The sequence below is a fragment of the Lepisosteus platostomus genome, chromosome 2 (genome assembly GCF_059453375.1).
Source record: "Lepisosteus platostomus isolate fLepPlt1 chromosome 2, fLepPlt1.hap1, whole genome shotgun sequence".
In the NCBI taxonomy this organism is placed as follows: domain Eukaryota; kingdom Metazoa; phylum Chordata; class Actinopteri; order Semionotiformes; family Lepisosteidae; genus Lepisosteus; species Lepisosteus platostomus.
The window spans coordinates 58,365,371-58,378,969 of NC_142612.1; the positions used below are offsets into that span (position 1 = coordinate 58,365,371).

The 13,599-nt window shown below is 35.6% G+C and overlaps 1 protein-coding gene across 1 annotated transcript in view; it reads right to left on the reverse strand.

Annotated features, from left to right (window-relative positions):
- Nucleotides 1-13,599, reverse strand: part of LOC148676604 (anosmin-1) — a 69,479-nt gene that overhangs the window by 15,964 nt on the left and 39,916 nt on the right. Inside the window, exons 4-6 of the mRNA XM_088609421.1 lie at nucleotides 13,123-13,345; nucleotides 4,330-4,514; nucleotides 3,023-3,152 (exon numbers count right to left, since the gene is read on the reverse strand). Of these exons, the coding sequence (XP_088465547.1) occupies nucleotides 3,023-3,152; nucleotides 4,330-4,514; nucleotides 13,123-13,345 (538 nt within the window). The remainder of the gene's footprint in view (nucleotides 1-3,022; nucleotides 3,153-4,329; nucleotides 4,515-13,122; nucleotides 13,346-13,599) is intronic.

Here is a 13,599-nt window from a genome sequence, read left to right on the forward strand (position 1 = left end):
AATAATGCATGAAAGGTCTCTTAGATCTACAAAAGATATTTTGATTTTATTGTAAAACTTATTGTAAACTATAAGCCTGATTTCCCATAACTGGAATTTGGAAACAGGTCTGCCAAGATTAAGATTTATTTTTTACAATCAAATTTTGGAATACATTGCTACAGAGCATAATTGAGTTTCTCGATAATTAAATGCAGTATGCATTGTCCTTACTCATTTGTTTTTTTGTATTAGAAGTAATACAAATGTAAAGCAGAAAAGTTTTTGTGGTAGTTTCAAAACCCCAAATAATCACTAAATGTGGATTACCCTATATTAAAGTAGATTAGCAAATCCAGATCTAGTGCTAATCAGAGCCCATGAAACCTATATTTCCTATAGTATGGTATATTAGTTTATTGGAATTCATTTATGCATTTTAATGGTAATTTTGAGCTTTTTTGTTATTTTACAAAGGCAAGACACTTTAGTCAAAGGCTCTCCTTTCAAGGAACAAATTGTGCTCTTGCTTAGTTTGCCAAAAGCACTCCAATATATTTTAGCTCTTCTTTTTACTTTGGCAACCATCTGGTTCTCTATTAATTGGCCCACATACAGTATACAGTACACAACAGTTTACTTCTTTAAGCCTCTTTTTTATTTCAGTTTGGAAAACTTCAGTTTTCAAATATATACATATATAAATGTACAAGCTTTGATATTAATTTTCCCTTTGCATATAAACATTGGATATGAACATTATGTCAAAACATCCTAATCCTTAGTAAAATCAGCATGCAGCTTTATTCAGATGAAACATACTGTACTCAAATTCTGTGATATGTTAATGTGAATAATAACAGTTTTGAGAGCTTGATTTTGGAAGAAAAGACGAAAAGACTCAAAGAAATTGACTCAAAGAAGGTACCTGCTGGATGTGAGACTATCTTTTTGATTATTTATCCCAAGAACCACAAAAAAGACGTCAACATACACATCACATGTCTTATTATTTCAAGGAATTATTTTACTCCCGATTTTTTCTGGTGTTTTCAAGAGTCTATACTCTCCATTTTCTTGCAGTGATAACTAGACAGTCTTAATGATGATAAATGTAGCACTGGGAAAATTTATGAAATTCTATCAACTACAGAATTTGTAATGACTTTATGACCGATGATGTCAGTGTTACTCTGCCAAAGAATACCAGATGTCAAATGAAGAGCAAATTGGCTTTAATGACAAAATGATTGAAACTGAGATGGTAAAAGTCTTCAAATTTTGTCTTTTCCCACCTGAAACCTATTTAAGCTAGTTGAGAATGCAATTGGATGCAGCATAGCAGGGCAGTGACGAATGTGATCTGTGTAGTGTAAATAAGCCCCCACTGTTTCAGAAGATTCCAAAACAAATTACAGGGTCACAAATCTTATTAGGGAGATATACCATGACTACATAAATAACTAGGAAATGGAAGATTTATCAAGCCAACTCATCCATTCAGTGGGTGGTTAACATTAATCCTCTGAAATTGTTATTCTGTGTTTATTTGATTTGATTTGCTCAATGTTAATAAATAGAACACGATCTTTTCCCAAGAGGCACTGTCCTTTTCCTGATCCAAAGTACAAAGGAGTACTTACATTCTTTAACATACGTGGTTATAACCTTTACAGAAATTAAATAAAAAATCCCTGTCTTTGGAATTGATCCATTTCCTTCCAATGCCCCATGGAAAGTTAATGTATGCCGATCGTGTTAATGCATATACATGCCTATAACTATATTCTGCATGTGGTTACATTTATTATGAGGGGCAATACCTGGCATTTTTAAATTCACAGTCTCAGTAAGTACAGTAGGTCTGTTTTGCATTCAAAAGTCATTTAAAAGTCTATACAGTAACAAAGGTCACATTTTATTAAGCTGGCTACAAAACTGACCTGTTTTTGTCAAGAAAATGGAGGCCAAAAATCAAGCAGTTAAATGTGAAATACCTCAGATGAAGACTTTTAGAAATTTTTACACCTTGTTCTAAAGTATTAAGTTTCAGAAAACTTGGACTAAAAAGCTGGCACATCTCCTTAGCGAGGCTGAATGTTAGGAGATAAGTCCAACAAACAAGGCACATACAGTAGCTCGCTTTCTCCCATTTTGTGTTCTTTATTCATTTTTAATTGTGATTTTTTTTCAACTGCACCATGGATGTCTGCTGTGTTGTGGTCATGCTCTGCAAAAGAGAGTTTCAACAGCAGCCCCTGCTCTCTCCTCAGTAGATACAGTAGATGGGAGAGTTAGAGGTGGGCCTATACAGTATATGTTTAAGAGAAAACTAGGAAATCTCTATCTGCCCTTGTCAGAGCAAAACTGGAAACTGAGAAAGAGATTGGCATGCTCAGGGTTTGAGACAGATTGTGTGACTGGTCCCTTGAGACAGAAACAATTACTGAACTCTTACAGCTTCGGGTTGTTTTGTTTGACTTCTTAAAAAAAGTATTGATTCCATTTGCCACCAGAAATCACCATCACTATTATTTTCTTAAACTGAGAACAATTAATTTTGATTACACCTACAGTATTAATCACAGTTGCAAAAGCCCTTCCAATTTCAGTATTAACAAATTGAAACATTTTTCTTATTAGGACTGAGCACACAGTATCAAAAAACAAAGGAAAGGGTGCCTTTTTCAATGCAGTCTGATTTCCTAAATCAAGGTACTTTCTTTACTCCAAAAAACAGATGCAGCTTGTTAAACCTCAGATGTGATGATAAATGACCCCGGTATAATACCCAGCCATAATTTTTACTATGGTAGCTACATGTAAAAACTCTCAATTTTCATTACACTCTGACGGGCTTCGACAACTTAGCTAAATCTAGGTAAATTCAGCTAAAGGCTTTAACCTGTGCATCCCTATAAGGAAGCCTCAAAGGCCCCACCCCTTTAGAATTTGTAGCTGTAGCTAATAAAAAGAATAGGGGTTCAGCCGCAGTGGTAGAACCTACAGGACAGTGCTGAAAATCAGGAAGGGGGACACCAACCTTGGGAGGAGTGGAAGTGTTTGCTGGGGGCAGTGAAGCCTCTGGTTCCATGAACATTGACAGCAGCCACTCTGAACTGATACCACCTGCTGGCTCTGATGTCCGACAGACGCACTCGCTCCTCTGTTGTCTGTACAGGCAGATGGGGGAGAGATCAACTAAAGGGGTCAAGGGTGTCCTTAAGATACCTCACACACAGGGCAGTTACTCAACACACCATGTCCCATTCTTCACACCAGCAAGTGTTCCTTTTAAAATTTGATTCCATCAGCTTAATCAAGCTGCTTAATCACAGAAAAAATGGTGTTTGTCAAAGCTCTGTACCTTTTCACAGCATGTGCAGTGGCTTATAAAACACACTTTTTGCCTGTTTGTGAAGGACAGTTCTGTGTGGAGTACCACCAGGAGTAACTGTGCATGTCATGATTTCAAAGGGAAAAATTACATACTGTACTGATTTTCAAAAATCAAGTGTGAATGAGATTATACAAAACTTAGGAGGAGATATGATGGGTCATATTTGGACATTTAATTTGTGTTAAACCTTTCTGTAAACTATTCCTATTATTTATTTTTAACTAATGGACATGAAAAAACACAGGATATAAAATAATTTTAAACCATGGACTGTATAGATCCTAATTAAAGTTTATTTTACAGTAAAATAAAATCAATGGAATCAGTTGTACAAATCTTATATTTATATTTATAATGTATTATTATAAATTAATAAACTGTTGTTGTTGCTGCTGCTGCTGTTAACCCAAGTTTCCAGTTAAAGTAATGAATTTGGTATGGCTGAACCAGTAAAGCATTATTACGGGACATTCATGGTCAGTAAGTGCAACTGTCACAGCAGATCCTCAAGAATGTAGTCTGTGGAATGACTTTGAAAAGGGATTAATCCATTCTCACAGAGGCTGCAATTTTATTGTTTTAAAGAAATCTTTAAACATTCAACTACCTTAAGACCTGGGAAAATTATTATTTTGATTAATTATATCCCAGCAGTTACAGATGTGCTCTGTAATCTAAAGGTTTGCTCAACTTCTTTTGTCCTGTGTGGCATTAAGCTGATTAAGCCTGACATGTAGCATGTGCTCAGAAGAAACTGGATCACGTGTTCCTAAAATAATAAAAAATAATAAGGTTACAATAAATGGTTACCATTACTGGTTTATAGGCTCTCTGTAGTTTATATTATAAATCAAATAGTCGTGTATTTATATGATGATGTTTCTATTTAAATGTATAGAATTCTGAACTTCACCATCTTGTACAGTAAGCAGACAGCTTACATACTGTACCTGTGCCACTGTCTGCCAGTCTGTGGCATCATCCTCGCTGGGATGTATTCCATAGTTCCACCTCCTTTGCACAACATAAAGAACAGGTTCCACAGAGATGTTGAACTTAGAGGACCATTTGATCTCCAGCTGGCCATTCGGAAGCTCTGTGAAGCTCAATTCCTTCCTGGGCTTCAGTGGAGCTCCTGGAAATTAAGAATTTATTAGACTTCTTACAGGCATGAGCTTTATAACTAGCCATGGTTAAAACAGAACACGTGCAGACAAGTTAACATGTCAGATTAACAAGTAGTTAAAATAAGACTTTGGAATAGTATTTACTAGATCGTATGCTGGTGTAGCACCACATTCATGTGACACAAGAACATATTGGAAATTCTCCCACACTCACACACACAGAAAGACGAAAGAAATAAGTTTCTTGAATACTGACATACTTGTTGTAGAACGTTTTCATCATCTGATCTAATTGAAGGGAAAAAAAATAGATCTAGTGGAACAAGTTCGCAACAAAAAAGTAAGAAGCTCTGGAGTTTTTGTTTAAAAGATTCAAATGAATTGCCAACAGTGCTTGAAGAAAGGAAACTTCACAAAACGAACCCCTTGTCTTTTAACTCTCTTATACCTCACAGTTAACAAAGCAATGTCATCTTGTGAAGTGCTCACAGGAAATCCTTAAGCCAGCAGTGCAGCAATATAATACATAAAAAATTCACCAGTTATGATAGAGTAACAATTATAAAAAAATGCCTTTCATCTTCAGAGCTGTGTTCTGCTCCATCCTTAATCCTTTCAGTTCTAATTGACATTTCTTTGCTCTGTGGATGTTTGAAAGCTACTATTTAACAATTCTCTGTAGGTTTATCATATGGAGAATAACAAGAGTGTTGAATTGTTTAACAGTTACTGTTGTTCCAAGATGTATGTGTATGTGTCTTTAGTCATGTTAGACTGGCTCCATAAATTAAATATTCCAAAACAAAGAATTTCAGAGACCGACTAAGGGGTAATAGGTTTATTGTGTACAGAGTAGTGTAAAAGAGAAAAGTTCTTAACTGAAATGCCATTGTCCTCCATCGCAATCTGTGTTAGCAATGACTACTTTTCCATTATCAGAAAGCTGCTTGTCATGGTAAAGATCTGGTAAGGATCACAGCAACCTAGAGCCTATCTTGGGGGAACAGGGCACAAGGCAGAACTATACCTTGAATGGGATACAGGGATCACACACACATACATGGGCAATTTGAGATGTAAACAAAGAACAAAGGGAACAGCTGGCCATGGTATGGTCATCAAACTAAGTGGTAGGTTTTTGAACAGACAGAACCAGTTTGGCTTTCTCCAAGGAAACACATAGAGAGATAATTCTGCCCTGAATGACCTTTTTAGCGACTTGAAAAATGCTTTGAGCTTGGCCCTTGGATTCAATTAGACAAATACAAACAAGTCTCAATTAGTTCAAGGAAGAAGACATTGTAAGATATCATTTTGAGTATAAGAGTAATGTTTTTATTAATAATACTATGGTAAACCCTTGGTTTAATGGGCTAATGGGGAAAGGGGTGTCAGTTATTGCAGACCGTCCATTAAATCAGTAAGAGAATGTCCTGGGGAGTAGCCTTGAAGTTATTATCGATCTGGTGTAGGCTGGAGGAGAGCTCTTGAATCAGTGTGACTTGAAAATCTTTGTGGTTCTCTTAAAAAGTGGAACAGGTTTTCACAGAGTTTCTTGTTTAACAAGGTTAATGATGGGTGATAAGATGGTTTAAATGTTAAAAGACAGAAAAATCTTAATCTTGATTAAAAATCTTAACACAATTACACTTTACAACAGAATTTTAACAATTATCAAAATCTAACAACCACATGAGTAAGACAGACCAAATGGCCTCCTTTCCTTTCTTCTTCTCAAATAATAAATACAAACATTAGGAACTGGCACAGAGAAAAAAACATTTCTAAATTATTGTATCATTCAGGACTTCATTGGCTTTTGTTTTGAAACTCCTTCAATCATTGGAAAAACACAGAAAAAGCTCTTGTAACACTTCAAAACTTCCACTACCTACTCAATATATGAACTCTCCAGCTTTATAATGTGAAAGACACCACATTAGCCAACTCAAAGAGAACATACTGTACAATGTAATGCAGTAGTGCTTTTTGAAAGCTGTCTCTTTAATCCATGATCCATCTAGCAAATCTTAGTCAATAAAACAGACATCACAAAAATTCTTTTTTTTTGTGCCCTATCCCGATAATAATGTGGAATAATTTTACTAATTTGCATGTAAAAATATTTCTCATCTGCTCTGAATTAGGGGCTGTTAGAGTTCCAACAGTTAGTAGTAACTTAACCTCTCTGGTGGATATAATTGTGTGCAGATGGATTAGTAAGGTACAAAAAACAGTATGATTGAAGAATGTTGTTCTAGTTTACTTTCAGTATGTGTGCACACACAACAGCCAAATTTTGCAGATTTGCACACCTTTTCAAATCAGCTCTTCTTTCTTTTTTCCTATCTGAGTAGGTGGTCTCTTTCAATGGTGTTAAAAAATCAGCAAAAGCTCCTACAGTATATCTAGCTGTTGCATTTTTGAGGAATATATAAAACCAAAAGTATTTCTGGGGATGTATTAAAATTTATAAACACAAAAATATGTATTTAACAGTTAACACGGTCTACAGGTTTGATGGGTGACAGACTTTGTTCATAATAACTAATTACAAACAGAACACAATTAAGTCAATTACTGATATAAGGATTTTAGGTTTAACTGAACTGATATTGAGGTTTTATGACTTGATCATCTTTTAATACTTTCCATCTTATTGGATAGCAAAAACCATGATCAGACATAAAAACATGCATGTATTGTTGAAGTGATTCAACTGAAGAATTTGAATTTTGTTTCTTGTTTACAATTGGTCCCATATGTTATCCTGTAAAGTATTAATTTTATTGCATTTTTGCCCATATCATAGATTATTTTGTCTCAATTACAAAATGTCTTAAACATCCAGTTTTCAAATTACTAAAATGACATTGAAATATACAATCAAAATCATTACACAAGAACAAAGTCAATAAATAAAAAATTGAAAGATATCACTAACCTCAGCACATATGATTAACTGATCTGCAATGTATTTTATCTGTCACCTGAGTAGTGATAGCACAATAGTATACAGTAGTTAACTGTGTTGTTCAAACACCAACAATATATGATTTTCCATTAAAGGTCTCTTGATTCACAAATAGAGTCTGGAAAACAAAACTGATTTGATTCTAAGTGGTAAGTGTATTCCCATTAAATATCAGGGGAGGTGACTGCAAAGTCAGTTCATTTCTCATTTGTATTGATTTGTTACTCCTCAAACCCACACAAACACAAACCGAACAGCAACTCCTTATGTGCAGCTGAAAGTCTAGGAGCCTTTCAAATACAGTCTAAGGTGAGAAATGTTTTCTGAAAATTCACAAACTCCTTGGAAAAAGACTCTCCTTCAGACTGCTCATATTTCAGTGTTACAGAGCTCAAACAGTGCTGCCTGCCAATCTTTTGTGGTTTCACTATCTGTCACACCTCCAGCAAAACGTGTAGCACAATGAAAATCTCTCAGCATTTTCTTCCTACCCAAAAGTGATTCATCTTCCATAGAGCAGGCACACAGCCAACACCAGAAACATGATATAATTATGGTAGTAAGACTAACCTTCCAATTAATGTGTAATGATCCTATCGTACTAGTCATTTCTAAAATATAAAATACTTGACCCAGCCTCTCCTCCACATAAATGCTTTCTAGTCTTCTTCAAAGCTCCAGGGCACATAAATAACTAGGTGTGAGCACTAAGATCCAACAGAAATTGCAGTCTTGCCATTCCTTTTACATCACACCAAACACAGGCACTTTCATTTCCATCTTTTAATCAGTCTCTACACAATTTGTAACTCCCAGGGAAACTCATTCAGTACTGATTGCACAAGAGGAATTTCTGTTTACAAAAATAACAAATTGACCCTTTCCAGCAGCTATAGGAAAGACTCCCAGTGAATTTCACATCACATCACAGTGAAAAAAATGTGAGCAAAAATTAATGATGCCAAATGTCAACAGAGGCTCCCTCTGCCAATACAACTTGACAGCTGCTAAACTTTCTAATGTTTCTAGACCATGAAATTTAAGAATTTCCTCAAATTTATCATTTCCACAAGGTTCCCAGGACAACAGCTGTCGATGCATAAAATATTAATGAAAAAAGCACATAATCTATTAATGAATAAAAAAGGCACATCTCACACATGAAAATCCTGCTGGATTTTTGGACACGGTTTCATCTGTCACTCTTTGGTTAAGTCTATGACGGTCACTTATTAATCACTTTATTAAAAAGAGGGTAAAACTCCATAAAGTCTGTTACAGGAAAGCTTCATGTTTAGGATAAAGAGATGCACACTAGAAATTAATGCAGTTTCTTTTTAATAAGTATAAACACATTTTTTGTATAGCTGCTATCAGTTGACATGCTTTTGCCAGTGCAGTTAAGAAATGGCGGTTCGTTTCTGCTTGTGTGTCTGCACCCTGCCTTCCTGAATGAGAACTGAGCCTGTTTCTTGTTTGTTTTCCGAACGAGTCTGCTGATTGTTAAAGCAAATCATGCCATTCCATCAGCAGCCTCTCTCATGGATAGACCTTCAAAAAGTTTGACAGCATTTTGTTTTGTTACAGAAACATGAGGTCCCTTACTTAAACCAACAGGTTTGCTTATCATATAACTTCAACTGAGTAAAAGTTTATCCTATTGAAAACAATAACACAGCAAAACAATTAACCACAAAATTCATTATTTTACATGCCTTTCAGTTCAGCAAATTTCTGGTGTCGAGATTTCATTGTGCTTCAGTCTATGCACTAGAAGTATTTTTGTGTGACTCTCACGCTTTTCAAAAACAAGAACTTCAAATCAAATATAACTTAGCATTTATTGTGAAAGGAAGGTTTTCATTCAGCCAGTATTGCATTACAATACCCAGTAGCTGTGAGAAAAACAAACTACCTGTATCTAAAGGTACTGATATGTAAAAAATTTCATCTTCATAAGTATGTTGACTATAGATATTTAAACAAATTTTGGAAATGATGTTGGGAAAAGACCATTTTTAATTAGACAAAAGAAGTTTAACACAAATAATTCAAAACCACTGTATTTTTGCAAATAGTTTCATGAAATACAACTGTACTCTCTACAATCAATGCTGTAAACCTCTTCCTATTCAATAACCCACGAAAGTAATAATGAAGCAAATTATATTCCAGATCTAGATTCCAGCATATTAAAGAAACAAAATATAATCTAACTGTTATCTAATTAGATTTTCATCCAGCCACTAGTGGACCGATGAGGGTTATAGACTAGTCTTGGTAGTGATGAGTCTTTGCTGAAACTGCAGGACCCAATCAGGACTGCACCAAGGGAGTTACATTGCTAATACATTAAAATTAACACATTAACTTTGAAAAATGTTTACTCTATCATGATAATAATCAGAGACTTTAACCTCAGAATGCATAATCATCTCTGAAAAAAATCTGTAAGAACTTAAGAACGTTTAAACAATAATCTTAAAATAATCAAGACAATTCTCCATAATACAGATTAATAACATTTTGGACTTCAGAAACATTAATTACAAACACTATTGTAATTAATTATTGTGTCATTTTGCATTGCTCTTTTAATTCAATTTGGTCCTGCCTTGTACAAAAACAGAATTCTTTGGTGATCACCTACTGAATTTTTTTGTGCCCTTTCAGCTTTGCACATAATAAATCCTGATCTATCTGGATTGCAGAGAGAAACAAATTATGTAAATAACAAGAAACTTCTGACACTGAGCCAATTAGATTGGATTAACTAGAACACTTCATACTTGCTGCTCATAAACAGGTGTTTTGAGATTCTAATCACTGTAAAATTGCTAAATGTGAAACTAAGTTTCATGACTGCATTAATAACAAAGATGTTACAATATTAGAAAACATTATTCATGTAAAAGTTTTATGATCATATCATATAAAAATTGTAACTCCCGATATTGTTTTTTGCAATGCTGAAATTTCAGCATCAAAGCAGCATAAAAAGGGAAGGTATTTTTGACTCATTAATGATTCAGTGGCATTACTATCCACACAGAATAAAGTATGCCACTGTTTTTCCTTTGTTACCATTAAAGTATGATCTTTCATTTATTATTGTTAATAATTTCTTATTAAAAGGTTAGACATTATTGTTACCAATGATATGATGGTGATAATCAGCATCATTTTTATTATTTTTAACCCGGGAAATAAACAATGGAGTTTATGTGAGAATAATATCGTATATTATTCGTTAATTACATTGCCTTGTGTTAACTTGGTAATTATCATATACACACCAGGTGTGTATAACTGTGTGGTAACAAGTGGGCTGTCCTTGACTACAATTTTGGTTCTTTTATTATCTTAGTTACAATGTCCTCCAGGATTTAAGACAGGAAAGCCTGAACTGGGATTTTCACTATGAACTCTAATAATGTACTGTAATTTTTCATAGAAAATTGTGATTAATATGTACAGCTCTTAAGTCTTTTATTTGATGGTCTATTTAGTTCTATCTTCTTGTGTCACGTAAACAAATCGACAGTACTGAACCTCTTTATTTTGAAGTACGGAAAGTGTTGGGACAATCAGCTGACAAGTGCCTCTTGTCAGTCTGGTGTTTACTGTTCAGTAATTAAGGCACTCAATTAAGACATTTTGAACAGCCTGTCGTCCTGTCTCACTTGGACTTCTGTGTTGGGAGCCCATAATAGACACACACAATGAAAACCAGAGGATTTTCTCATGAAAGCAAGCATTTCTGAAGTGAAAAGGAAAACTCAATCAGAACCATAGCACAGAAATCAGGCATACCAAATCAACAATTTGGAATATAGTGAAGGAGAAAGAAACCACAGGTATAATTGCCTCTCAGCCAAGACTGGGCCAGCCAAGAAAAACATCTGCAGTTGATGACTGAAAAATTGTCCGAGCTGTCAAAGAAAACCCCAAAACAACTGTCAGTGAGATCACCAATAACCTCCAGAGTGCAGGGGTGATGGTATCAAAATCTACAGTTCACAGAAAACTGAGACAGCAGAATTAAAGAGGCCACACCGCAAAATGTAAACCCCTCATCACTACCAACTCAGAAAAGCCAGATTAGAGTTTGTTTAGTAGTGCAGGGATGATCCAGGCAAGTATTGGATCATTTTCAAGGACGGATGTGACCAATATAAACGTTTACCAAAGCAGTCTTAAGCTTAGAATCTGGAGAAATGGCTGCCTCTGGAATTGGCTCACTCATCTTTATTGATGATGTAACTAATGATGGCAGCATCAGAATAAATTGTGAAATTTACAGAGACATTTTGTATGATTACGTAAAAGACAATGACCCAAAAGTAATGCAACCATGAAGTACATCAGGAGTAAAAAGTGGAAAGTCTGAGACTGGCCAAGTCAATATCTTCAACTGGATTTAAATCTGAAAGTACGTTATATGCTAAACAAAAGAAATAGAACAAAACACCTCAATAACAAACAAAAACTCAAAAAGTGCAGCAGAGGTTTGGCAGATGATCTTAAATGATCATACACAAAGTTTGGGGAGCTTAATGGGATGCAGAATTTATGCAGTTATTGCCTCAAAGGCATGTGCACCATATACTTTTACTCTCTGAAATTTAAAGTGAATATGTCCCAATACTTATGGTTACTTGAAATTACTGGATTGAACACAAAGTATGTTTTTGACAAATGTACAGTATGCATAGCACTACTCTAAATAAAACAGATATTGTACTTCTCATTCATATAAAGGAAATACAAATTGAAATACAAAGGTGAAAGTAAGACTTAATTTTGCTGTCTCAATAATTTTGAGGGCACTGTATTTTGGAACAGGCTTCTATCAACCGTACTTATAGACACTTTGGAAAACAATGTAGGACCACCTCATAACAATTAACAAAACTGAGTTAAGTAATTATAGATCAATGAATCTGACTTATATATACTGTATGTTGGGTTGTGCAAGAATCATCAAGATGACAAGATGAAAGGATTTAAACGTTTTTAGTCCTGAACAAAAATCTCTTCATTTTCTAACTGCTTCTTCCAATTGCAAGGCAGCAAACACCCTGAGCAGGCAGACAAACAGACGCACAAACCAGGGTCAATTCTGACAGAAATCAATTTGCCTACTTGTATGTTTTTGGACTGTAGTAGGAAACCGGAGCACCATGGGGGAACCCTTGCAAACACTGGGAGAATATACAGACTCAATAAGTCAATATCATCATGTCTTTCAAGTACAAAGTTTGGATGGCTCCTCAGATCAATTATTTATTAGCAAACATGCAATATGGCCTCATCTCTAACATTTCTTACACACTTACATACAGTATATTGTAAATTATATTGTATATTGTATGAAATATGATTAACCAGTTTTGATGAACTTGGGTGAGCTGAGATCCAGTGCCACCAATTGCTTTTTGGTTGAATTAAAGCAGTAAAGAACTGCTGTAATTTTTGAAAGTTCAGCGCAAGACACAAATGAATTCTATTTAAATCTCGGAGCAGCACGATCGTCTAGTCAAGAACGAGCGCTTCAGAAACAGAAAGGCTCTGCCAAGAGAAGCAGCTGTCATCTCGTCTGCAGCCCGTTCTGTTGTAGCTCCCTCCAGAGGATGACCTACCTTTGTAGAGGTTTCTGGGCAGCTGGCACGTGTGCCCACACCCGTTGGAGCAGCACTTCTTGACACCCGAGCACTCGCCGTCGTCCTCGCAACTCTCCACGCAGGCGGCAGCGAACCCACTGGCCCTCTCTGGGGCGGGGCAGTCGCCTTGCTTCACAGCCTGTGTCGACCTCAGGAACTCGCAGCTGGTCAGGCACTCATAGTGCTTCTTCGGGAACAGAGGCTGCCGGTGGCAAGGAGGAGGAAGAGGAGGGAAACGGAACATGAGTGCCCATTGTTTCGGCCATCATTTTCAAAAATAGAAACTTGGCATTACCACCACTGATATTTCTGAAATCTCTCAGGTTGGCAAGCTATTAATAAGTTACTATGGCGAACCTTGCAACTCCAACAATCTACTATATCCATCATTCTCCTGACTGTAGTACATAGCAAAAACAAACATTAACATGTACAAGTTAACTTTATTAGAATTTT